A 27,901-nucleotide genomic window follows, 5' to 3' on the forward strand; every position below is an offset into this window, starting at 1 on the left:
ATGGATTATTAAATTCAACAAGTAATTAATATTTTAAAATTTAAATAATGATATTATTTCAATAAGTAAACAATATTGTAAATAACTAATTTCATTTATACCAATTAACAATTCTAGAAAATAACTTTCAAAAGTTAATATTTATTAATAATAATTTAAAACTTAATCTATATTTATATATACTAAAATTAACATTTATTGTATTTCAGTAATTATTTATTGTTTTCTATGATAAATATATTTTCAATAATTATGTAAAAATCTATTTGTGTTTTGTTATTTAATAGAAAGTTTTCAAGAATTATTGGAGTTTAAACTACTATTATTTAGCTTTTTAAATTTAATTTATTGTGTATTTTTGCTATGATTTTTTAATAATTATTAGAGATTAAACAATTGTTCACGGGTTGGTTCGGTTTAGTTGTAAGTTGTTTGGCCAACCAAATCAACTTGGTTAGGTTGGAAAGTTGGTCACTTAGGTTCTATCAATTTGGGTCAATTTTCGATTTGGTCGGTCGGTTCAAAAGATTTAAACATAAAAACTAAATTTAAAAATTAAGGTGAAATTTAAAAAAAAAATTGCAATGGCATTATTAAAAAATAAAGTCAAAAATTAAATTTATGATATAAAGTATTTTAGCGTAGGAAATATTGGAATTTTCCCACTTTCCTGTATTAAAAATTATATTTAAAATATAAAATATTAATATATATTTATGATCGGGTCATTCGATTTTAATCAATTTATAAATGGCCAAAGCGAAACTAATCCAACCCATTCGGGTTAGGAAATTGTTGAACCAAAGCATATTGGAAATACTAGAAATTGGGTTTGTTAGTTTCATTAGTTTGATTAAGAATGGCAACGGAGCGGGGTGGGGACGAGGAGCCTCTCCCTATCCCCGTCTCCATGGGGATCCCCACTCCCGTGATTCTTTATAATGTCAACCATTATTTTTTTGTTTTTAATTTTATTTAAAAAATAAAAATAAAATAATTAAAATTTATAGTCCTATTAGAAAAGATTCAAGCATATTCAACCATATTTTTAAAAATATTAGCATATAGACATATCTATACATATATACATATATAACGATATGCGTATATATACATATATTAGCGAAAACCCTATGGGACGGGGATCGGGGTCCCCGCGGGGCAAGGAGTGCTCTCCCCATCCCCGTGCCCTCCCCACCAACGGGGATGAAAATTTTCCTATCTTTGTACCTATGGGGGAAATCATCTCCATCCTCACCCCATTCGAGGCAAATCCCTAAGTTTAATAAATAACCTTATCTAAAATTAATTATTGTTATTTTTGTATTGTAAAAAATTATTAAAAGTGGTATATAAAATATAAATAATTATTAATTGTTATATAAAACAATTGTATACCCTTACATGTTTCTATTATTTATCTTTAACTTAGCAAATCTCGTTTATTGCAGAGGTCCCCGCTAATAAGGGTAAAACAATTACTTCACGCGTTTAATAAAACATATTTAAAGACAGTAGTTACTCTTTACATGTTTAATAAAACATATTCGAAGATTGAAATCGAAGACCATAATTTCTCCATGTGCTTTAAATATTAAGTTAGTAACTGAATTGCTTTGTCACTTTCATATTAGACATTATCTAAAGTATAAACAAGGAGAAAGCAAGTATTTTATAACGTGCTTGATAAAAACTATTAAAGACTAAAATTAATGACTACAGTTTCTCAACTTGAAAGGTAATCGAAAATGTTCAAAGACCAAAGTATATTTAATATTTCACTCTTCTATCATTATTAGTAAATGACATTTTACATGTGTCTTCCTATTTCATGTACAATTGTCCTAAATTCTCATTGAAACCTAAGTGTTTTCAATCAATTGGTTGTCATATTGAATGAATAATGAGTTTTTTATTTAAGGTATATTCTTGAAACTCCCCTAAAGTTTCTAACCATTGCTAAAGCCTCCCCTGGAATTTGGTAAATGCAATCACTTCCTGTGAACTTTGTGACAGTTGTAAGTAGATCCCCTATTAGAATCCTCTAATAACATACACAAAAATGTTTTCAATACCAATGCATGCAACTTTATGAACAAAAAATAAATTAATAATGATTGATATGAAGGGAAAAAATGGTAAAATAAATAATACAAACTTTATGAACAAAAAAAAGTTGCAGCTTTACCTTTGAGCGATTGATATGAAGGAAAAATTTGGTAAAATAAATCAATTTGGAAGAATTTGGGATAGCAATTGATATGAATTGAAAATTGGAATAATAAACATTTTGTCAAAAGTACCTGCATGGGTATTATTGACATTTTCATGCCTCTTGTTAGAGGGTTCTAATAAAGGGGGTATATTTACAACTGTGTTAGAAAGTTTAGGGGAGGTGATTGCAATTACCAAACAAAAATTTACCTTTTTTTTAATTAATTGTGCTAAGCATTTGATTAATGTCGAATGATCAAATCTTAGTTATAGATTAATTGGTCTTAAAATTGCTCAAAGGGCCAAAAAAGATATAAGTGATTGTACCCGATTAAGACATGATATGCACAATTATAGAATTATTCTAATCACCCATTTCTATAGCTTTCAAAAAAAAATCATCCATTTTCTATTTAAGATACATTACAATGACCCATTTCAAGTGTTATTTGTTTTTATGGATCGATACTATTCACTCTAATTTTAGGGATGTGCTTAGCTTTACAAACGTGGGATTAGGATGTTGATGGGTAGGGATGATCATTAATGATCAATCAGACCTTCTTGGCTTGCAAATTCTTGGGTTAAGGCAGTCAAATTTCTCTCATGCTTTGTCAAGATCGAATTCATATCAAGCCGATACATAAGGCAGGTTGGGATCATGCCAAGTAAGCCCTATGTCCAACAAACCTAACCCATTACAGAAGTTGTACATATATTTATAATATATATATAATGTCTTATTTATTTGTATAGTATCTTACATTTTTTATGGTAATTGTATAGTATTTTTCATATATGGCATAGTATTTTACCAAATATATACATACATACTTGGGACCCATTACCCATTGAGTATTTGATGTGGTTAAAAAACAATGGCTAGATGTTAGTTAAACTTTTCTAGATTGAATAAGCTCAAACTCTACTAGTGCAGAGCCTACTATCCCACCCATTGGGATGTAATCTTAGTGCAGAGACTATCTTACTTAATTGGAAACAAAAATGTGTGAAAATCATATTTAATTTTACTAGTAATTATAGTTCAAATTGACCCAAAAGTAAACTTGTTTTCACATCTATGCAAGTAGTGGGACAATGTCCAACCACCTAGGTCATATGAGTCATTCCATGATGTTATAATTAAATAATAAAAATAAAAAAATAAGTAAAAATACAATAGATTATTAAAAATTGTTGATAAATAAAAATACTTTTATTAGTGATGGAAATAGAATGAAAAAGAAAATTAATATTTGATTTGTGACCCCACCAATTAGGTCAAATAGTTCAATAACTCAAATAGTTGGGTCACCATATTGTTAACCAAGTTAATGGCTTTTTATGAGCAAGTAATTTGATGATAAATGGACCCAAAATACTAGTGTGATTGATTAATTGGTTAATTGGTTAATTTGTCCATGAGATAGAAAACACAATGAAAAACCAATTTTCTAAAAATTGATTGAAACCACATTTCCCTCTTAACCAAACAAGTGAACTTTTGATGTCATAAAATAAATATATAAAATATAAAATATATTATAAAGTTTATTACCATTTATAAAAGGATAAATTTCTTAAATTATCTTTATGATTTAGCTAATTAACTAAAGTGTACCCCTAGTGTTTGAAAACTTAGTATATAGTTGATGTATATTTTTTTAAAACCCAAATTTACCTGGAAACCGAAGTGATTCGGTCCTGAACCTGCCGCTGCATTAACCCCCTCCACCTCCGGTTGCTCTTACCCATAAAATATTAATTCCCCCTTAGGCCACAGACAGCGTAACCATTGTCTGAGAAGAATTCAGACTTCAGAGGAGTAAAATCAATGAAAAGCAGAAGAAGAAAATAAGAAGGAAGCAGCAGGAGCAGCATCACAGAGACAACGACAATGACCAATCTTGGTGGTTGGTTGACTGAGAGAGACAAAAACATAATTCTAGGCTTCGAGCGGAGGGAAGGGGACTCATCTGCAACCCCCGGATCTGGATGATACACTCCCAGATCTGCTTCGAGCAAAGTGTAGTTTCAGCGGTTCCGGCAGTTTAAGAAACTCAGATCTGAGATCCAGTTAAGGGCATTCATCTGCAACTCCTAGATCTGGGCAAAGGGAAGGGGACGGAGGGAAGGGGACGGAGGGAAGGGAATTCATCTACAACTCCTATCTGGACGATACACTCCCAGATCTGCTTCGAGCGGAGGGAAGGGGATTCATCTACAACTCCCAGATCTGATTCAAGTGGAGGGAAGAGGACAAAGGGAAGGGGATTCATCTGTGGGAAGGGGAGGCGGCAACCAAGTACTTTCCAGAACCCATTTCCACCCTAGATCCTTGTTTGCAGGCATGCCGAGACATCTTCACGGCATATATACCAGAAGGCCCAAAGTCAATCTCCTTCTGGTATTTCGAGAGCAGGCGTCCTCCTCCGGTAGGTTCCACGCTTATCTGACACTGGATTTGATAACCAGTTTTTAATATCATCCTCTTCCTCTAGTTTATGCTAGATGTCGGAAGTTCTTTCACCAACAATCTCTGTATTCCTAGTTCATAGAGCTAGAAGGCTTTCAGCCAATTTGGTTTCTGGGTTTTTTTCAATGATGGTCATTTCTCGAAATTGCAACAATGAAGAAGAAGAATTCATAATTAATCAAAGAATTGTCGAGGTACTTGTTGACATTTTCTAGAACGGGTTCGGGTTTGTGGTTTGGCAGGGGTGATGAGTATGGTTTTGGTCTTACTGGACATGGTGTAGACGGCATCGACTTTGACGATCATGAATTCATAAGAGATGGAGACCCAGGTGCCAGTTGCCCCATATCCTTACATCTGAGATCCGGTTATCATCTGCCGTTCTGGCAGTTTCAGCGATTTCGGTAGTTTCCGCGATGAAAATGAGAAGGAGAGAGATCTAAGTAATAGAGGGTAAAATAGTCTTTTTCTCATCTCTATTGATGTTAATTAGTAAGAAGGAGTACTCAATTGTTACATTTAGTCAATTAACTAAATTATAAGGATAGTTTAAGAAATTTACCTTTTATAAAAATTCTTTGTTGAATATCCTGATTTTTGTTTCCAATTTTACCTCTTTTAATATATCTCTAAATAGATTAGGGAACAAACTCAAAGCCTTCTATTTTACCCCTATGTTCTTATGTCGCAACAGGTCCAGACTCCCCAATTGTAAACTCATCAATTATATGGGCCACAACAATCTGTCAAGTGGATAAACACCAAATATTGAAATTATTAGGCCGCATTTGGGAGCATTACTCCAACGGATTTTTTGTGATTTTCACGTTGGAAAAGCCAACGGTTACTGAAATTATCGTTTGGTGAAAAAACTCTCCGTTTGAAAATGAAAAAAAAACTCCATCTAGCTATTTACATTTGTAATAAGCTGTTTTGATTAAAAAAAAAAGCTACTGTCCAGCTAAATATTAAAAAAAAAATGCTTTTTCAAAAAGCTCATTTCAAAAAATAGCTTTTTTAAAAGCCTATTTAGGCTAAAAAAGCATTGCCAAACGCAGCCTTATTCAGCTCATGCAAGCATTTAAAAGCAGTACAATTGAGTTTGAGATCAATTGTCAAAATCCCATCTCTCTACTTGGTATTCCAGTCTGAGAACGGCCACTTGAAAAAATAAGACCCCAAATATCAGTCTGGATCTGGTTCGTTTAAATTATCATACACCCCGATACGCCAATAGGGGTGTATCATACTTTTTACCCCACGATTTTTTTGTGTTATAGTTTTTTCTTTTCAGAATTTCTATTTGGCACTTATTTTATATTATTTAATCAATAAAAATATCGATTTCCTCAAAACACCTTTAAATAGGTGTATCAGAAACCTAAACATACAATACAATACACCCAATACTTTAAACCTTGGTCCCAAACAGGGTCCCAACGGCCATTTCAGCTGTAGATCCGAAATATGTCATCATAAAAGACAAGGGTGATGTTCAACTAAATCCAAACTCCAAAATAGTCATGACCAACATTAGATAATTGACCGCGTTCAGGCTCCAATTTTTGGAACTGTAAGCTCATGGGCGTACTTGGTTCGTTTCTCCTGGTTGAGCTGGTGTTTTATTTTCTTAAGCCGGAATCTCATATTCTCGACTAAATTTATTGTCTTATCAAAAAAATAAAAATAGGAATGTTTTCACCAAATAAAACACAAAATCATGCTTTCACACTCTTTTGGATTGCATTCTTCAAAAGTTAGCTATAAAATACTTAGGGTGGATTTCATGATTCAAAACTTTTTCACGGCACAATCTTTTTTACCCCATGTTTTTTCCAATCACTAAGAGATTGCCACCTTTATAAGCAGAGACAGATGATACCAAAAGAAACATATTTTCTTTTGATCCATAATTATAGGCCTAAAACTTTCCACCCTAAAAGTTTCAACATATATCAAATGATAGACTACACCTACTCTGCAACCACTAAAAAAGAGATTCCACGCCGTGTTCGTTTACCAACAAATATGCATGGAAAAGTTGGCCAATGGGTCCATTGACCAACTTCCTCATATTCTTTTTGCATTAACAATGAGCCCCACGGTAAAATCATCTTTTCTTTCCCAAGTAAAATTTTCCATCCCACGTAGATAAATAATCTTCTCACCTACAAAAAATTAATATAAAAGATAATGAGACAATTTTGCCCATTTTAATACCAAATTTTTGTGAGTAAAAATATCATTTTATTACTTACCTAGAAATCCTAAAAATCAAAAGAACATGGTAAGTGAATTTACCCAGATAAATGTTTACCTGGATAAATGCACTTACCCAAATAACTTGTAAAGTTGTAAACGAACAAGGCCTAAGAGAAATACGCAACTCAAATGATCATTGTATAGGTCTTAAATAAAACCTCCATAGAGTTGTAATATAGCAGAGGATAAGGCACTAGTGATCTGCTGTTTTCAAACTTACTGTGGAGTTTTCAATAACCCAATTCATCCTGAGGGGACCATTGCTTATTTATGGTATCACCAAGATGGAATGCAGCCAATGGTAGCTTGTAACGGTTGTACAAGGTCTTAAACATAACTTCATCGAAGAAATAATCAAATGGTTGCACCAACATACATAAATAATTAACAAGTACCCCAAATGTACGAATTGATAAAGAATGAAGGAGCTCACAAGAGAAACATATCTGTAAATTCTTATCAACGTCAGGTTTCAGAAAGTTATCACATATCTATGAAAAACATTATACATCGAAATCTGTCATCATCTGTTAACCAGAAAGGAAGAGTGAAGAACAAATCGGAATTTCATCGAATGAACTAATTACAATGGCATATTAAAATGCAACTTCTCACTGTGTCAAAGAATATAAAGATAATCCTGAATTACACTTGCTGTACGAGTACCAGAGAATATAAGATAACCGTGAAATCGTGAATTACACTTGACAAAAGAATTTCATAATCATGCTTGTTGACAATGAAGGAAAAAATGAGCTGTGTATTCTTCAAGAACTATTCACATGATCTTTGGTGTAATATGCCCTGTGATATTTATCCCCACGTATGTTGTTAGTTAATACCTCTATTCAAAGCTCCTCTAATCTCACCCAAAGGAGAACTGCTCCAACCACTTCTATATCTACTGCAGGCAATAACATCTCAGACCCCAAGACAATCCGCCTTCTAGCTACTAGCTAAAGAAGAGCCTCAGTTAGTTAAAACCAATATTGGCAATATCCTAGTCAAAATAACAACCCACATCACACCATAAACAGGTATTTCAAGTCCTCCACAGTAAGACGAGTCTGGCAGCTACCGGTCTCATCCTCTCCAAATGCTGATGCAACCATCTCCCTCTTTTTTTGCTGCAAAACCCACATTCTGTGAGTGTTGTTCAACTGAGATAAAAGGATTAAAATGAAAGAACAATTAAGAATTCCTTGTTAAAGTAGGTGTGCTGGTGAAATTACAGAATTCCTTGTTAAAGAACAATTAAGAAGAATAGAGAAAAAAAGCCTGGCAGAAAGATAAGGAGGTCTATTGGCATGTAAATTAATTGTAAATTTAAAATACACAAGCTCCTAAATAACATGTGCACATGTGTGTGTGTTTGTGAGAGAGAGAGAGAGAGAGCATGGAAATTCATGTTTATCTAAACTGATCTACAGTCTACACTATAAATGTGTATCTCTTGGCTTTACAAACTGACTAGTCAAGCCAAAGTCCAGGACAAAATGATATCATATATTTTTTTACTGGCAAACAAGAAGATTATCAACAACTAAAAGGAAATTCTTAACAGTCATCAAAAACTCATCTTTGGCATGTGAGAATATGATCAAGTGACGTTCAGTCACTTGATACTCATATGAAAGATTCCAAATACAACATGCAAGAATTAATACAATTAAATAAAAAATGGTAAGGCAAGGTGACAAAACCATGCCTGAAGGGCTAAAATTCGATCTTCAACTGTATCTTTCACAGTTAACCGCAAAACTGTGACTGGACGAGTCTGCCCAATTCGATGTGCTCTATCAATTGCTTGATCTTCAGTTGTTGGGTTCCACCATAGATCCAGAAGGAGAACACGACAAGCTGCCACCATGTTTAGTCCAAGACTTGCTGCTTTCAATGACATAATCATAACAGAAACCTATAATGGAAAACGAAGAAACTCATTTAAGAAGTAAATTCATGAGAAATGCAAAAGCATTAAGTGAAACAGAAAAAGATACTGACATTGCACTCTCAGTACTTGTTTCTGCAAATCCAGACAACCTAAGAATAAAGTTAAAAAGCAGTGAAAGTTTTCAGAACCAAACCTCTGGAAGGGAGTTAAAATCTTTCACAGCTTTGTCCCTAGCAACAATTGACATTGTCCCATCAAGTCTTCTGTACTGTATAGAAGAACTTTTAAGACGAGCTTCAAGCAAATCCAGCATCCTTGTCCACTGGGAAAAGACAATTGCTTTCTCTGCTACTTTAGCTTTGTCAGGGCTATCCTTAAATGAACAATCTGAATGAGAATCGGATCCATTTTCTGCACAGTTGGTACTCTGATTACTAGAGTGTGAAGTATTATCTCTTGGTGTACACTCCAATGGTTTAGATAGTGTCTTCAGGACTTCTAGAGCAGCTTTGATTTTGGATGAATCAGAGGAAAGACCCTCTGGACATGGCTCAAATGTCTGAACAAGCTTAGAGGCAAAATTGGAATTGGAATTACCCTGACCAGACTGGTCAGAAAGAGAGCATTTCAGTGTGGCTTTGGAAAAAACAGAAGTTACACTGAGTTTAACTTTGCAGTCTGCTGCAGGGCACAGGTTATCATCACTGGATAGGCGTTCACAGATACATTGGTTGCAGAAAACATGGCTGCAGATGGTAACAACAGCATCTTCAGGTGGATCCTATAGAAAACAGAAGAGGGAAGTATGTCAACAAACAGAAATGCTCACCAGATATCAGACAAGATAAAAGATTAAAGCTTTGATTCATGCCAAGGTTTTTAGCAGTTGTAATAAATAAATAAATATACATTTTATCTTTTTCTCAATCACAAAATAAACAGTCTATTGCCAGTTCTTTTTTTTTTCTCATATTTATTAGGCTAACCCAACTCCACCCACACCAATAAAAAAAAATCAGGTTACTTGGGTTGGGTTAGGATCGCATATTCTAAGGTCAGGTTCATTGTTTTAAAAGGCACTGGAAGCATATGGCTGCAGCCACACAGTGGAGACAGAGATGCTTGAGGTGTACACCTCTATACTTCAATTTTATATTTAAATGTGATGGTTTTATTATTAGAAATTGCAAATATGAAATTTTCTAATTTGCCACTATATTTTCATGGGATATTTACTATATTTTTATCTATCTTATCTTATTTTTAATTATTTATTAAATGAAAAAAAAATCCATGCTGAGGAGACTTATGCCTCATACATTCTGGTTTACACCTCAACCCTGGGATGGTAGAATGCATTGTGTCATGTGTCCACGTTTTAAAACATTGATCAGGTTGGGCTTGGGTTGAGGCTCAAGTTAGACAAGGTTAGGTTTGAGGTACCCTTGCCTTGTTCTTGTTTTGGGCTTCGGTTGACCTCAAGCCAACCCAACAGTCCCAACCTGTCCCAAGCTCCACCCCTACAATCCCTACTTATTATCTGTTCTATTCTTCTAATCAGAAAATAATCTATTTGGCTGTTATTAGATCCACTTTTAAAAGTAACTAAATGTTATTGCAAGACCAAATGCCACTGCATACTCCAAAATTGTATCCCCTGCCTCATTCTTTTTATTTTTAACCATATCCTTAATGCACCTTATCATACCCTGCACTTTCTTTCCCTATGTGACCATTTAAATATCTTCCAATAGATGTTATTTCACCAATTGGAATTTCTGAACTAGTGCATCCAAACTTTACAAAAACTTTCTTTTAATGCATTCATTTGGTTTGAGGTGTATAAACACTAATTATGTTATTTATTTCTTCTTCTAGGACAAATTTAATTAGTAGAACTTCATCCCCTTTCTTTTAGCATCTAATACTTCATCCTTAATTCCATGTCTACTTTTACCCCAGAAAAAGGCAAATATACAAGTAAAAATGAAGATGTAAAATCTAGTTGATGTCTACATATCTACTTAAAGCTGTGACTTTTTTGGTGTGTGTGTTTTTTTTTTTTTTTTTTGTGGGGTGGGGGGGGGAGGTAAAAGGAACCCACAATGACAAAATGAAAGAGTAACTACATACATTGCAAATGCCACAAATTGCTAAGGCTTCCAAACAATTCAAAAGATCCAGCTTCTTCTCCCTAGGAAGTTTCTTTGCAGTCTCTATAGAGGAACTCCAAACAGAACTAGAATCATAACCCTTGACAAGAAGAGGGTGATCACAGGCTTGTCGCAAACGCAAGAGCATCAATAAAATATTAACATAATTCTCTTTAACAGTGCCGGCATCTTCATAAACCTGATAGAATATACACATTAAAAGCCAATTAAATATGAACATAAGGAGAGTTAGAACCATGAATAATATTAAATTCTCATACAAAGAAAATGGAACACAAGTGGCACATGGACAATGTACACGTGGAATTACAAAATGAATCCAATATCATACTACTAACTCATTGAAAAGTTGTAAAAAAACCTTGAATTTTGCACGCGAATCAGCCTCTAGTTTGGAGTAGAAGTCCCATTCCTCTTTTGAGAAATCCACTTTTTTCAGCTCTATTGATTTCAGCGGCAAGGTAATTATAGGTTTCCCATCAATAATAGTGCCTAAAAAAACAAGTGCCACTATATGAGTATAACTCAAAATAGTAGGTTACATTTATAAACACCGCCCTAAATGCAGCCATAAGAAACATGAGCAAATGAATCAGCATAAACAGACATAGAATCTGTATTACCCATCTTAGAACAAGATGTTGCTAAACAATGAATAAATTGTTAGACAGTGTATGCCCTTAGCTCCAATCAGATTGATGTACTTTTGACATTTATTGTAAATGAATAATAGTACATAATTGATTCATGTTATATATGGTGTGTTTCTGTGTAATACCCTTAAACTGGACACTTACGTATTAGTTTAGAATCTTCACAGCCGTTGGATAGACCTAGGGAGGTTTATCCTACCAAGGCTGACACTAATGTGCTGCCAAATCGGTTGGGGTGGCTTGTCTCAGCTGCCAGGGTGAGACTTGAAGCACGTGTAGTGTGGGTTTGTTTGAAACCCTGAACCGAACCATTTTCCAGTTATGCCCTGGACGTTGGAGACAGATGGGCAAAACTGGAAAGTTACACCTAACCCCTACACTCGATTATGATACTACACTAGGTGTTGGATTAGGTTGTCTTTGATATGCCAATTAGTGAGATCCTTAACAGGGGTCAAAACCTAGGTATGTTGGGGCAGTCTGAGAATTCACCTGAGTGGGTGATCATAGTGATAGAACTAGCCCCTTTGTCGAACAAAGTGAATGATCAGGGAATGCACTCTCTCTGATGGAAACCTAAACTGCCGGCAGTTGATTTCAAACTTGTTGAGATTTGTTTTGCAAAATATATTTATATAGAGATATGCATATATATTATGGTTTCACAAAATGTTTGCAAAAGGTTTTAATTCCCGAGATCAATGTGAGCAGAGAGTGCAACACTGTGGCTTGCAGCCGAGGGAGAGGTCCTCTCTTGTCAGGCAGTGTTTGATCATTATGGGCTGAGAGGTTAAGTGTAAGACCATTTAGGGCTTTTACCTGATGGGCTAATCTCACTTAAGTCCATAGTCCTTGGGCCTTCATAAGGTGGTTGGACCCAAGGACCATTTAGTGTAAAAGTTGGACCTGCTAAGGGCCCATACTAATGGGCTCAGGGGTTCACTGTCTTCAACAATGAATTCGGCCAGGCCTTGTAACAGAGGCTAGGCTGAACCTATATGGCTTTTGTGGAGATCAATGCTAGGGTCCCACGCCATACAAAAAGAGCCAAGCTAGCCAGCAAATTAAAGAGGAAGTGAGCCTGATAACTTAATGGGCCTAAAGCCCAATTCGAACTGGCTTAGTAAGATTAATAAGAGATGGGCGAATTTGAGTTTAGATCTGCTTCTAGATCAGCAAGAGGATAAGATATGTCTTATCCAGTTAGGAGTTCAGATCCAAATAAAGATTTGGATCAAAGAACCCTCTCCTGATATGATTAGGAAGCTGATCCAAGAAGGATCATAAATAGAGGGAGAAATCCTTCTGTTAAACACTTCTGCAGATCTCAGATCTTCTCTCTGTTCTTGCCGCTCTACCCAGTTCGATCTCCACATTCTTGGAGTAATCAAGATTGGATTTTGATATTGTTTCTTGCTAGAAGAAACAATCTTGAAGTTGTGCTCACATCCCTGCGTGATTCTTGCCGAAGAATTGGGGTTTTTACTGAAGAATTTCTTTGCTAACCCTGCCTAACCCTAAGCTGTGTCATCTTCAATGGATGATGGATTTTGTGAACTCTTTGGGCGTGAACACCTACATTGGGAACTACTGTTGATTCCGTATCAGGTATATCCCTTCCCTAATCTTGGTTTCAAATTTGATTCAGTTTGTTTCAAGAACGAACCTTGAAAATTGCAGTTTTTCTAAAAACAGGGGATAGGATTCCCAGAAGGGAGAAAGAAATTTTTGAAATTTCGCCCAGCCACCCTGCTTGGTTCGGCCATCCATATGATGGATCTCCCTTCCCTTCATAAATACAACCATTTCCAATTTGTCACTATAACCTCTAGAAAAGACAACTAACAAAATGGAAACCAACAGCCAATCAAGTCTGTAAGAATAGGGTTTTAGGAGTGAAGTGGTGCATTTCTATTGGTGATCTCCTCTTTTAGCACCCTTGAATTAATCCCATGTATAAAATATATACAAGCAATGAAAAGAAATTACGAGTCACTACTTGGTGCAATGGTAAAATTTTGGGCAGACTAGTGTGAAAACAAGGTCCAAATATGAGAGCGGCCACTTTAGCAACAGCATTCCCTTAAAACTGGAAAGAAATTACAAGTTTAGAACCCCACTCAAGCAGTGTCCAACTCCCCAAAATACATAATCAACTCTACTACAATGTGAATCAGGCAGATTTACCAAAATGTCTGCCACATTGACTCTCAGAAAATTACAAATCCTCACTTTAAATGCCTCTATTAACGTGATCCAACCATTTAAACTGACCAATAGAGCACTCTGGTATTTTTATTTTTCCAATTTATATGTAAACTATGATCCATTGTTGGATCTTTTCCAGTTATCATCAGAACTAGGAAAACAATGAAAAACTAGTGTGACTATGTGACAAATAGGCAAAGGCTGTGGCTTTAACTTGTCAATTGCATATAGTTCTATGAATTTTAAAATAAAATTAAAAACATGATATTTAATGTATATATGTAATAATAAAAATATTATCTATGTGAGACATGTCCATAAATCCTGCTTTTTGGATTCATGGGGTCAGACTCCTGGACGCATGTCAGATTCCAATTCCTGTGTCTGAGTCCATGCAACACTGCATTCAAGAGAAAAGCATCCAAAGGGGATCTGGGGAGGAGTTGCACAAGGGATAATCATTACCTCAAAGTGTTCAACTTATACAATAAGGTTTGAAGAACTAAGGTAATAATGGTATTCATCAAAAAAAAAGGTGAAAATGGTTAAAAGATAACAAAAACTAAAGCAATTAACACAAGGGCCATTAGCTTCCAGAACTGAAGCTTTTACATATAAATCAGTGTCTAAGAGAAAAAAAAATCAATTGGAAAAGAAAAATAGGAAGATAAAAGTTTAGCCATGGAGTAAGAGATGGACAATTGCATTGCTCCATTATGACCTGGGTCAGGGTTCAAATCTTGGAAACAGCCTCTCTGTATGTGGAGGGGTAAGGCTGCGTACATCGGTCCCTCCCCAGACCCCACATTGGCGGGAGCCTTGTGCACTGGGCTGCCCTTTTAGTAAGAGAGAGACACCACAGAATCTTAGCCCTTTATTTGGGGCCAAATGGGGTGGGAGACTCACTAAAAGCTGAGATATTAGCCTCCTCCATCATGGGCTAAAGTTGGCCAAGCAGCTGGGGCTTCATCAGATTGAAGCAGCAGGAGACTTATGTTTGGTAATAGGATGGATGCAGGAAGGAAGCTTGGAGCCTTGGAGGTATGGACACATAGACAGGGTATGAGGGAAATATGATCTCTAACAAGGGAAATAGATGTAGAATTTAATTGGGTTAGAAGGTCAGCCAATGGCTTAGATGATGGGTTAGCTAAACAAGGATCTCCTAAGGCTGATTTCTTTTGGTCAGACTTGTAATAAGGGATTATTTTCTGGGTTATGGCACTCTCTTTGGGTGCCTGTTCAAAAATCTTCTATTAATCTTTTATTAATTTAATGGAAGTTACCGTTTCTGATAAAAATAATAAAAAAATAAAGTTTATCCCATGGAGAGTTACATTTTTTTGGATAATAATAGAGAGTATCATCAGTAATCCATTGAAAACCCAAAGATGGTAAGTGATCAAAATATAAAACACCAAAGATGGTAAGATATGTATAAAGTGTAATCCCTAGCATCACCTTTTGTGCGACGAAGCATTATGGTCTTAAGAACAGCTTGTAGTTTTTTGTACCCATGCGTCGGATTCTTATTAATCGGAATCTTTATCATAGAGCAGAATGACTTGTAGACAGCATATGGGTCATATCTAAGGAATCTGAAGTAACTATAAAGATCATCAACAGCATTCTGGATAGGTGTGCCTGACAAGCACCACCTCCTTTTAGCTCTAAGTCCCCAGCATGCCCTTGCAACTTGAGTTCTATAATTTTTAATACTCTGTGCTTCATCCAATACTACCCTAAACCATCCAACCCTTGCAAGAGGACGAGAGACAGATTCAAGCAATGCACCATCCACTCCCTTCTTAACATTCTGAGTTTTCTTATCAGAACTTGGAGGATACTTTCTTTTTCTACTGGAAGACAAATCCATAGATGGCAAACCATGAGTTTCTGCCTTGCCCTTCTCATCATCATCTTTATCCACAAGAGGCTGCTTTGGAACCTCCATGCTTACAATGGAATATGTTGTAAGCACAACATCATACTTCGCCAGATCATAAGGATCCTTTGTTCGATTGGTTCCATGGTATACAAGAAAAGAAAGATTGGCTTCCTTGGTGACTTTATTATGCAGCTCATCGGCCCATTGCCGGAGGACACTCGTTGGACATACAATCAATGTTCCAGCGGCTGGTCTCCCCTTTGTGACCATAGAAGCATTCTCACCCTTCGCCACCTTCTTAGTAAGGCCAGAATCTTTGTCTTGCTTCACTCCATCTACATCTAAGACCCCATCATCATCCTCATCCAAATTTAAAGACTCCAATTCACCTTGTTTTGCAACAACAGAATTCATCTTGGAGGATGGAGACCGTTCCTTCAGTATAAGTGCAATTGTTGATACTGTCTTTCCCAATCCCTGCCAGATAATGATTATGTCAGCTATTAAAGAACACATCAAGAAAGTTCAGAGAACAAGGATGAATTCGCACTAATGGCCAATTAACCTGATCATCAGCAAGAATTCCTCCAGAACAGGGTACACTGGCTGTTTCCTTTTGCACCATCCATGACAAAGCAATTCGCTGTTCAAAGCATCAATTAAAATTCAGTTGGATGACATAGATCACCTAGGCTAATTCATTTACATTTGGTCAATTAAGGCAATCCAACATAGACTTGCCTAAGGTCATTCAACATTCTTGTGATTTTTACTGTCCCAAAAAATATTGGAGGACAATCAACCACTCAATAGAGCAAATCTAAAATCAGGTGATAACTTCTTAAACTGGAGCTTACTAAATGGTTTTCCCTCCATATTTGCTAGTGAATAGGTGTCCCTTTTGCAGAATCTGAACTACAAACTCTTTCAGAATTTCAAGCTTGCCAGATAAACAAACCTGATGTCTCAAAAGGGGGACGGCCAAAACACCATCTGGTGGACTAGCTTCTGATTTTGGCTGAGCAAGATCCTGCAAATGCAGTTCAACTTTAGATACAACATACTCTCATATAATCATGAACAAAACAACTTCCTTGGAAAATGAAATACAAACACTTTATTTCTTCTTCCATGTAAGCATTACCACTCATAAAAGGGATCTTTTTTTTTTCTTTTTCTGGACCCTAAATGAAGGGGGTCTGCAGACAAAATTCAAAAACCCAATTTCCTCAAACAAATAAAGCTTCTTTGGACAAACCAAAATGAAGATCACATACTCCTTATACTAAATATTCAACTTAGTTGGGGGGAGCTGCCACTTAAGCCATTTAGGTATTACTTCACATATATCTCCACAATTACTGCTCTGAGCAACAAAAAATAAAGTTCATAGGTCTAACCTGCAATGCAACTCGAAAAGTTAATCTTTCATCATTTGCTTTACGCCCTGGGCTTCCAAATCCTGTGTGATGAATAGAGTCACTATACATAGAATGTGTTGCAGTCACAGAGGGTTTTGCATGCGCTACAAATGGGGTTGACCGTATAGGATCACTAATATCTTCAAGAATACATATATCAGCATCATCATCAACATGATACCTATGCCCAATGCGACTACTCTGGGCAGCTTCACCAATGGCTTTTAAAGAATGATGAACCATGTACTCTGATGGAATCAGTATATTCTCTCGTTCTTCCTTAATGCATACAGACTGACTTTTAATTGAAGTAAATGGCTGTACACCAGGCAACAATTGCCTTGAGTCATTGTAAACAGATGGTACATTATCAGCACCAGCATCGGAGTTATGTACATTATCAGCACCAGCATCACCACTGACTGAGGAATTATGGTCATTGGTGTCTTCCTTGAGGACTTTTACAGAGTGACAAAATATGCTATTAGATACAAGCAGTTCATCCTCTCTTTCATCCTTCATGCAAACCTCTTCATTCTTACTTGACCTGAAAGACTGAAGAGAAGGCAACGATTGCCTTGAGGCATTGTCAGCAAAAGCTCCATTTTTAGCATCAGAAGATGAGTTTCCAGTAATTGAACAATAAGCACTAGCTTCACCTTTAAAACTCATACCCTGACAAATATCAATGCCATTGCAATCCATTATAGAATCCTCTTGAATACATGTAACAGTTGTCCCTTCCTGTGTTGGTAAATTAATGTTACTTCCTTGGCACATATTCTGAGTTGGAAGTAGGTTATCCTCCATTTGATGCTTGATGTGGATCATATTTTCTTCCATACTTGATACGAATGGCAAAACAAAAGAATCAGGAATCAATTGGCTTGGTAAAGTAGCATTATCAGCAGAAGAGCTATAGTGCATAGAAAATGTTAGTGGTGAACAATGGTCACCAGCCTCACATGTGATATCAGCTACCTGACTTCTGTTGAGCTCAGCATGAAGTTGATTGGAAAATGATATATCTAAATCCATAAAAGATGCCTCCACAGGAGATTTACATGGATCTCCTTCAAAATTTTCCATATCAACACTACTTCCACACATAGCTCTGTACTTTCCAAAAGCCAAATCTGCTTTGTCCACTACCATGAAATGCGAAGAACCTGCAGTTGAAAGACCCATGAGTTAGTTCATCAAATTCAAGTTTTAGTAACCACATATCACAGGTAGAGTGAACAGGCATCTGCAGCTAATTGTTAATCCCTGTGCAGCATAAAAAGGAATACTAAAACAAAATGCATGTCTGTACTTTCAAAAGAAAAACAAAATGCACGTCTGCACCAAAGAGTTTGACATACAATTTGATTGAAGATCTCTCACAGGACTAAGCTTATCAGCAGAAGAGCTATAGTGCATAGAAAATGTTAGTGGTGAACAATGGTCACCAGCCTCACATGTGATATCAGCTACCTGACTTCTGTTGAGCTCAGTATGAAGTTGATCGGAAAATGATATATCTAAATCCATAAAAGATGCCTCCACAGGAAATTTACATGGATCTCCTTCAAAATTTTCCATATCAACACTACTTCCACACATAGCTCTGTACTTTCCAAAAGCCAAATCTGCTTTGTCCACTACCATGAAATGCGAAGAACCTGCAGTTGAAAGACCCATGAGTTAGTTCATCAAATTCAAGTTTTAGTAACCACATATCACAGGTAGAGTGAACAGGCATCTGCAGCTAATTGTTAATCCCTGTGCAGCATAAAAAGGAGTACTAAAACAACAAAATGCACGTCTGTACTTTCAAAAGAAAAACAAAATGCACGTCTGCACCAAAGAGTTTGACATACAATTTGATTGAAGATCTCTCACAGGACTAAGCTTATCTTCAAATTCACTCTTCAATTGGATATGGTTCACATGGTCACCACAATCTAAAATGACGTTACCAGCTCCCGCAGAAGAATTAAATTGGGTGCCAGAATTCTTTATCTGGTCTGGCAGTTCCTTACCATCAATGCAGCTATGCAAAGGAGCATTTGCAGAACTTCCAGCCCTCTCCCTACAGCAAGTATCACACTCTGATAGTGGCACAGCTAACCAGTCTGATAGACTTGGGAAACAACTATTTACAGGATTTCCAATCTGAAGTGGAGCTTCCAGCTTCACACTATCAGACATCATTGCAAAACTTCCTGAAGTCCCAGACAAACACTGCAAGCTGATTCCCATCCTAGAATCTAAATGTTGTATGTGGTCTTGAAGATTGGACATGGAAGATCCTGGTACCTCAGCTCCTTTTGGAGGTGCCAACCCATATTCTTGTTTACCTAACAACAAATAAGCAATATGAAACAATAACAATTAGCACATATTTAATAGTTTGTTTTCCTTTATGATCATCAAAAAAAATATATATGTCATTCTTTCTATGATGATAATGGGAATAAAAATATTAAAAGCAATAGTGATTAAATAACAATGATGATAAAGGAAATGAATTGAAAACACCCCATCTTTAAAAACCTGTCACATCCCTACTGAATAGACAAAGAGAGCCCTCTGTACAATGATATTTTGTCTTTAAAAACATGTATTTTACGATTAATGGTTCAGGGTGTGCCTTTTATCCAAAACTGGATGTGCCCAAATCATCATCATCTAAGCCTTGTCCCAACTAGATGGGGTTGGTTATATGCCCAAATCACTTCACTAACAATTACAGTAATATTAACAACTAGGTGCCTCATATGCAACAAAAAAATAATTACTAAGAACAAATCCTATTTACCATTTTGCGGCTGGTAAGAATTTTCATGATTGCCGGCAAGAAGAGTTGGCTCCTGTTGAAAAGCACTCCTACATGGTAAATTTTCTGCAACATTCTGTGGAGGACACAAAAATTATTCAGATCTCTTAAAAAATTGGTTAAAAGGAGGGGAAAATAATTGGATGAAGAACACAGAACAATATGAAACTATGCATGATCAAGTATTCAGTTCAAGAAATTTATGTACAAAATATTTCAACAATAAGAAGATTATGTTGTTCTTAATTGCTAGAGTTTTATTATTTTTTCTTTATTTGTGTTTTGATTGATAATAAAAGGTTTATCAAAAATAAGAATGATGGGTCTTTTTTTCTTTGGAAGTAAGGAGTTCATGTAGAGAAGATGGGCCGAATGGCCCATAGGCTGTTACTTTATATTATCTTTATGTTCTTCTCTGTAATGGGCCTTATTTTGGGCCCATACTCTTCTATGTTCCTTTTTTTGTAATTTCTTGTCGAACTAAGGACCTCTCTTGTAATTACTCAAAGATTAACTTAATAAAAGAGTATTAGAGTGTTAGAGGGAGGATTAGTTCGAACTCCTCATCCTCTAACTCTCCTTGCCGCAGCTCTCTCTCTCTCTCCTTCTCTAATCTTCTCTTGTTAGTTTTTCTGGTTTTCTTGCACAGTCCCATACTTCTAGGACTGTTTTTCAACTTGGTATCAAAGCGGGACTGAGCTTGGCGTGGCTCTCATGTGGTTGTAGTCCAGCCGACTGCATGAGGGTGTTTTAGGGCTGGAAGTTTAGACTCACTTGCCTGACTCTTGGAGGTCATTGAAGGGTGCCCAAGACTCTATTCGCTTGGAGAATAGTTCGATGACCAGGAAGAATCAGAGAGATAGATTGTTCGGCCTGATTTGAAGCTCAAATCAGAGATTCATACGACTGTAAGTTGCTTCAGTTATTGCTGAGTTGTTGCTGGGTTATTTTTCTGATTTGGGGAGCTATTAAAGTACCCGAAACTCCTCTATATCTGCTCTACTGTTCGGTTGTTGCTGAACTATTTTTACTCAGAGATTTCTGGGTTATTTTCTTATCTTATTGGACTGCCAAGTGGCCGAAACTTGTTTGGGCTCAGTGGTACAAGTCTCTACTTTAGTTCAGCTACTTCTTGGACCTATACGGAGTGTTCTTGAAGTGATTCCTGCTAGTTAACAGTGAAGTGTTGACTGCTGCATACATAGTATTTGTAAAAAGGCCTCTTAAGTACTGTGGATTATATTTTTTGTTCTCTTTGGGAAAATATTGTTGGGAACCAAGAATACGTAGTGTTTGGAGGTCGGCTGATTGTTCCTTGAAGGTTGAATCAGGCCTTCTTCTTCTTGAAAGTGCTGCCACCAAACTTGGTTCTCACAACTGTCAGGCCTGAACTGAGTTTGTGAGTTGCTGTGTTTGTTGTTGATTCAACTCAATCTGAGTTCTTTAAAATCAGTATACTATTGGTGGTTTGCCGAAACCCTAATTGAAGTTGTTACATAATGGACTTCTCAGAAATTGAGAACAAGAGTACTGTTGAATATGAACATACTTCGGGAACTACAACCAATTCCTTGTTGGTTGTAACTACAGTTAAACTGGATGGAACCAATTATTTGGCCTGGTCACAATCCGTAAAAATTCATATTTGCAATAGAGGAAAGTGGGGGTTTATCTCTGGGAGCAAGAAAGCTCCCCCAGTGGATGATCCCTCTTATGAGAAATGAGTGCAAGAGAATTACACAGTGATTGGGTGGCTTGTGAATTCAATGCAGCCACAGATTAGTCAGCATTATCTCTAGATGAATTCGGCTAAGGAAATCTGGGATAGTGTTGCAGAAACGTACTCCCAGAAACTTAATGTAGCCAGAGCCTTGAAACTAAGGAGTGATGTGAAGAATCTGAGACAGGGGGAGAAATCCCTTGCAGCATATTTCTCCACCTTGAAATCTCTGTGGCAAGAAATTGATCTAATAAAGGCAGTGACATGGGATACTCCCAATGATGCAGAGACCTACCGGAGATTAGTTGAAAGGAACAGGGTTTTTGAGTTCCTAACTGGGCTAAACCCTGAATATGACATCACAAAACAAAATATTTTGTCCAAGGAAAGTGTCTCACTATCACAAGCATATGCTTTAGTCAGTAGTGAAGAAAGCAGAAGACAGGTACAAGTACAAGAAGTTGGCACTAATGCATTTGCAAATATGGGGGTTAAACCCAAAGGAGTTATAAGGACTCCCAGTGGCACTGGAAAGAAAGAGGTTGTCTGTGAATATTGCAAGAAGCCAAAGCACACCAAGGACAAGTGCTGGAAATTACATCCCGGACTTGTTCCTGCTCAATTTCAAAAGAAAAATGATGGTAGGAAGACAGAGAGTGCCAATGCAGCCACGGGTACAGATGCTGAAATTGAGTCTGCCTGTGCACAATTGGCAGCCATGAAGGTTGAGTATGAAAAGTTTGGAAAGATGATCAGTCATCTTGAAGGAGTGACCTCATCATCCAACCCTTCAGAAAATTCAGGCACCACTGCATTTGCTCACTCAGGTATAAGGGCTTTTGCTAACCATGCAACCACCTCAGGTAATCCTAAGATCCCTTGGATCATAGACTCAGGTGCTTCTGATCACATGACCAATCTTTCCACTTTGTTTGTTTCATATGATTTGCTTCCTGGTCGTGACAAAATCACCTTAGCTGATGGCTCTCTTGCCTCTATTTCTAGCAAGGGAACTGTCAAGGCTACGAACTCCTTACTCCTATCCTCCACCCTTCATGTACCTAGATTGAATACTAATTTGTTATTTGTAAGTAGCTTAACCAAATCATTGAATTTTTGTGTAACATTTTTCCCTTCTCATTGTGTTTTTCAAGACCTGGAGTCTCAGAAGGTGATTGGGAGTGGCCATGAAGCGAATGGAATATACTTGTTTGACACTCCTGGACAATGCATTGATCATCCTAAGAATGCTGCCTTTGGATCTACCTTGTCAGAGTCTGTCAGTCGAATCATGTTGAGTCATTGTCGTTTGGGTCATTTGTCTTTTTTTGCTTTAAGTCATCTATTTCCTGAACTGTTTAAGAGAGTCAGTGTGCCCAGTCTTAATTGTGAGTCTTGCCAGTTATCAAAGCATTGTAGAAGCAGTTACCCTTTAGGCAATAAAAGATCCTCCTCTTTTTAATATTGTGCACTCTGATGTGTGGGGGCCTTACCACTTATCTTCTATGGGGGGCTACAGATATTTCATCATGTTTATTGATGACTTTTCTAGATTCACTTGGATATACCTAATGAAATCTCGTGAAGAAGTTCCAAGACTTGTGAGGCAATTTCATGAATTTGTTTTAACTCAGTTTGATACCAGAATCAAGATTTTCATATCTGACAATGCAAATGAGTATTTTGAGAAGAGTTTATCCTTGTATCTCTCTGACATGGGAGTTGTTCATCAAAGTTCCTGTGTTAGAACCCCTAAACAGAATGGAGTTGCTGAAAGAAAAAATAGGCATATTGTTGAAGTTGCAAAGAGACTTTTGTTTGCCTCACATGTTCCCACAAGATTTTGGGGTGATGATGTTCTCACTGCTACCTATCTCATAAACCGTATGCCATCCAGGGTTCTAGGGTTTAAATCCCCCTTCAGTCTTCTTCATCCAGACAAGGATCTCTTCCCGATTCCTCTCCGTGTGTTTGGTTGCACCTGTTATGTTCACATTCCAAGTATCCAGAGACATAAGTTTGAACCAAAAGCCCACAAATGCATCTTCCTTGGTTATTCCCCCACACAAAAGGGTGACTATTGTTTTGATCCAAAGACTAGCACTCGATATGTCTCCATGGATGTTACCTTTGATGAACTTTCTCCTTTTTATGGGTCCTCTCAGGAAGGGCATTGTCAACAGGGGGAGAGTTTGTCACAAGTGTTTGCTCTTCCTCTCCCTGTCCCAGTTGAGTCTCTTGATGGGCCTGTGTCCTCACAAAATAAATCAAGGGAGGACCAGTCACTTCATTCTTCTTGTCCTAGTACTCATATCTCTTTACCTCCTCGTCCTACCCACAATCCCAAGGTGTATCAAAGGCAAAGGTCCAGGAATGAGCAGGTTGTTTCTCTTACAGCAGATGAGCCTCATACACTTCCAATCGCAGATGAGACAACAGGTGTTGTTTTAACCTCTTTGGAACCATCTTTCCCGGATCTTGATGTTCCTATTGTTGTTAGGAAAGAAAAACGGAAGTGCACTACACACTGCATTTCCAAACACCTTTCTTATGACCTACTTTCTCCTTCATACTTTGCCTATTTCTCTTCAGTTGCTTCTAACCCTATTCCTAGATCTGTGTCAAAAGCTCTTGAGATTCCAGAATGGAGAAATGCCATGCAATCTGAGATGGATGCCCTACACAAAAATGATACTTGGGAAGTGGTGGATTTGCCTGAAGGGAAGGATCCGGTTGGTTGCAAGTGGGTCTTTACCATTAAATACCGGGCTTATGGGACTATTGAGAGGTATAAGGCCAGACTGGTTGCCAAAGGGTACACACAGGCGTATGGGATTGATTACTTGGAGACCTTTGCTCCTGTTGCGAAGATGACATCTGTGAGAGTTCTCTTATCTCTGGCAGCTCACTTTGATTGGCCCCTTTACTAGTTGGATGTAAAGAATGCATTTTTGAATGGTGACTTACATGAGGAAGTCTATATGTCTCTCCCTCCAGGAATGTATGGAAATGAGATGCAAGGAAAGGTATGCAAATTGAATAAATCTCTTTATGGCCTCAAATAGTCTCCTAGAGCATGGTTTGAGAAATTTAGAACAGTGTTTGTTACATTTGGCTACACTCAGACACAGTCAGATCATACTCTTTTTGTGAAGAGAAGTGAATCCCTGGCAGTCTATCTCATTGTATATGTTGATGACATTGTTGTGACTGGTAATGATGCCTCAGAAATTCGTGCTCTTAAGTCTTTCCCTCGTACAGAATTTGAGATTAAGGATCTGGGGGAATTGAGATACTTCCTTGGCATAGAAGTTGCTAGATCCAAGGATGGGATTCTTATCTCCCAAAGGAAGTATGTCATTGACTTGCTCTCTGAAACTGGGAAGATGGGTGCTAGACCAGCTGCAACTCCTATTGATATGAGTCACAAACTGTCTGCTTCAGATGGGACATTGTTGGAAGACAAAGGGGTTTTTCAGAGACTTCTTGGGAAGCTTCAGTACTTGTGCATGACTCGGCCAGATATTGCATATGTCGTTAGTTGTATTAGCCAGTACATGCATGTACCTAGAGATACTCATATGGCAGCTGTGGAACGAGTTCTGTGTTATTTGAAAGGCTCTCCGGGAAAAGGGATTCTGTTTACCAAGCATGGACATCTGAAACTCGAAGCCTATACTGATGCTGACTGGGCTGGAAATATTGATGACAGAAGATCCATTTCAAGGTATTACAGTCTGGTGGTTGGTAATGTTGTCTCTTGGAGGAGCAAGAAACAATCAGTTGTGGCCCGATCCTCAGCAGAAGCAAAATACAAGGCCATGGCACATGGAGTCTCTGAACTGTTGTGGCTAAGGTCATTGATGGAAGAACTCGGGATTGATTATGATAAGCAAATGATGTTGTATTGTGATAATCAGGCTGCCATCAACATTGCCCACAACCCCGTACAACATGATAGAACTAAACATATTGAGGTCGATAGACACTTTATTCGAGAAAGAGTCTCTTCAGGTGAAGTGTGTCTTCCATTCATTACCTCTGAAGGACAATTGGCAGATTTCCTCACCAAAGGTCTTCCCAAGGCAAGGCTTCAGCATGACACTGGCAAGCTAGCATGATTAACATCTATGCTCAGCTTGAGGGGGAGTGTAGAGAAGATGGGCCGAATGGCCCATAGGCTGTTACTTTATATTATCTTTATGTTCTTCTCTGTAATGGGCCTTATTCTGGGCCCATACTCTTCTATGTTCCTTTTTTGTAATTTCTTGTCCAACTAAGGACCTCTCTTGTAATTACTCAAAGATTAACTTAATAAAAGAGTATTAGAGTGTTAGAGGGAGGATTAGTTCGAACTCCTCATCCTCTAACTCTCCTTGCCGCAGCTCTCTCTCTCTCCTTCTCTAATCTTCTCTTGTTAGTTTTTCTGGTTTTCTTGCACAGTCCCATACTTCTAGGACTGTTTTTCAACTGTTCACAAGAAAAGTTTTTTGGAGTTGGAGAAAAGGGAAAAAGCTGTTATTGATGGATCATATACTGAGCCAGATAATGCCATGGAAGAGGAATGGATTCTATTTAGCTGGAAAGGGTGGTCTCGATTTCCTTTAATTGGGGTAATGGGGTTGGGGTTTTGAGGCTGGTTGAGTATGATGCTTGAGGGCTAACTTTCTTATCCTTGATGTATGAGGCTCCTATGAACAAGGGCATGCTTTTTTTGTTTTTACCATGTTTGTTCTTCTTTCAGATGATTTCTTATCTTCCTTGTATTTTTTTTTTTTCTTGATAAATGAAGAATTTATTAATGGAATAAACCAAGAGGTACTATTACAGAGTACACTTGGAGAAGCACGAGCTGCAACCTCTCCATCCCATCAAAAACTAAAAAGGATTACAACTGAGCCCAATACAGATGTTCCCTCATTTCCCCTTGCTTGGCTAAACAATCAGCCATATAGCATTGGCAAATCTCCATCTCCCTACCCATTGTATTCTAACATCCAAATTCCTCGTCAAGCATTTGAATCTTTTAAGCTCATTTTTGAAGCACCAAACTGTAGTCTCTGGTTTTTGTTCTTCAATGAAATTTTATCTTCTTTCAGGTCTTCTCTCCTAAAGACCATGGGGACCTGGGGACTAATAGGGTAAAGGTTTTGAATCACACCTTACTGGGCAAGTGGATCTGGAGGTTCAAGATAGAGGAAGTTGGTGGAGAAGCTTAATTGATGCTAAGTATGGCTCGGACAGGGAAGACTGGATAGCTACTGATCATAGTTTTCAAGGTGCCAAGGCGAGGCTAGGCGACAAGGGGGCACCTTGCCGCCTGGTCGCCTAGGTGATGGATTTTTTTAAGCAAAAAATATATATCCTAGGGTAGTTCCATAGGTTCCATAACCATATTTCCTTAATAATTATCCATAATTTTCATAAGAAAAGTATAAACTTCATGTTGAAGTATAGAAAATCAACATATTCATGAGAAGAAAAGGAAGAAAGAAAAGAAAATTCAAAAAATATAGGGGCTGAACCTCTATTTTTGTTATAGGGAAGAAGAAGAAGAAGAAGCAAATGTCTTGATTAAACAAAATTTTAAGTTCTTCCTTAATGGTTTAAGTCTTCTTTGAGGGTTCAATACAGCATTTAGCAATGTCTATGTTGATAAAGGTTGTGTTCGGTAAATCTGAAAATCTGAAGCCTGAAAAGTAGAAAAACCTCTGAAAAAAGCTCAGAAAGCATTCAATGGAAAATTTGTTTTTCTGCTTTTTACAGACATTTGAATATAGTCGAGTTGTTCGGCTATCTAAATGTTGTGTCATCTGAAAAATATGCATTTTAAAAATTTACCCCAAAAAATGATTAAAAATCATGATATCATAAAATAATAAAAAATAAATATTAAGAAACAATAAATTAATAAATCAAATAAGACTCAAATTTAATAAAAAGATTAATATTATAAGTATTAATTGAACAAATGTTATAATATTTTATTAAATATTATAAAGACATTAATTTATTTATAGAAAAAAATTGGAATTCCAGAGAGAAAAAGGTAAACTATAAGTTCAAACTATAAATATTAAAAAATAAAATAAAGTCAGAAAAAGTGATCGGTGACAAGAAGAAAATAAAAATAGGGTATGGGAACTGGGGAGAAATAAATTTTGATTAGT

General features: G+C 36.9%; 1 protein-coding gene and 1 long non-coding RNA gene across 8 annotated transcripts in view; one reads left to right on the forward strand and one right to left on the reverse strand.

Moving 5' to 3' along the window:
* The first annotated feature begins 464 nt into the window (after positions 1-464).
* On the forward strand, positions 465-5,278 carry LOC104612565 (uncharacterized). The gene is made up of 2 exons (XR_737826.3): positions 465-4,649; positions 4,933-5,278. It is a non-coding gene; the product is annotated as an uncharacterized LOC104612565 (long non-coding RNA).
* A 2,083-nt stretch (positions 5,279-7,361) lies between these two features.
* Positions 7,362-27,901, reverse strand: part of LOC104612566 (helicase-like transcription factor CHR28) — a 29,803-nt gene continuing 9,263 nt past the window's right edge. The window contains exons 2-14 of one of the 7 annotated variants that reach the window (XM_088894381.1): positions 19,994-20,087; positions 19,053-19,532; positions 18,555-18,854; positions 18,172-18,359; positions 17,170-18,034; positions 16,728-16,799; positions 16,335-16,412; positions 15,343-16,246; positions 11,382-11,512; positions 10,980-11,198; positions 9,040-9,627; positions 8,661-8,870; positions 7,362-8,079 (exon numbers count right to left, since the gene is read on the reverse strand). In XM_088894381.1, coding sequence (XP_088750507.1) covers positions 7,975-8,079; positions 8,661-8,870; positions 9,040-9,627; positions 10,980-11,198; positions 11,382-11,512; positions 15,343-16,246; positions 16,335-16,412; positions 16,728-16,799; positions 17,170-18,034; positions 18,172-18,194 — 3,195 coding nt within the window. In that variant the 5' untranslated portion in view covers positions 18,195-18,359; positions 18,555-18,854; positions 19,053-19,532; positions 19,994-20,087 and the 3' untranslated portion in view covers positions 7,362-7,974. Of the gene's footprint in view, positions 8,080-8,660; positions 8,871-9,039; positions 9,628-10,979; positions 11,199-11,381; positions 11,513-15,342; positions 16,247-16,334; positions 16,413-16,727; positions 16,800-17,169; positions 18,360-18,554; positions 18,855-19,052; positions 19,533-19,993; positions 20,088-27,901 lie in introns of those variants that run through there. The other 6 variants (XM_088894378.1, XM_088894380.1, XM_088894377.1 and 3 more) reach the window with 6 other exon arrangements.

Source organism: Nelumbo nucifera, chromosome 1 (genome assembly GCF_055504915.1).
Source record: "Nelumbo nucifera cultivar China Antique chromosome 1, China Antique-T2T, whole genome shotgun sequence".
NCBI classification, from domain to species: Eukaryota; Viridiplantae; Streptophyta; class Magnoliopsida; order Proteales; family Nelumbonaceae; genus Nelumbo; species Nelumbo nucifera.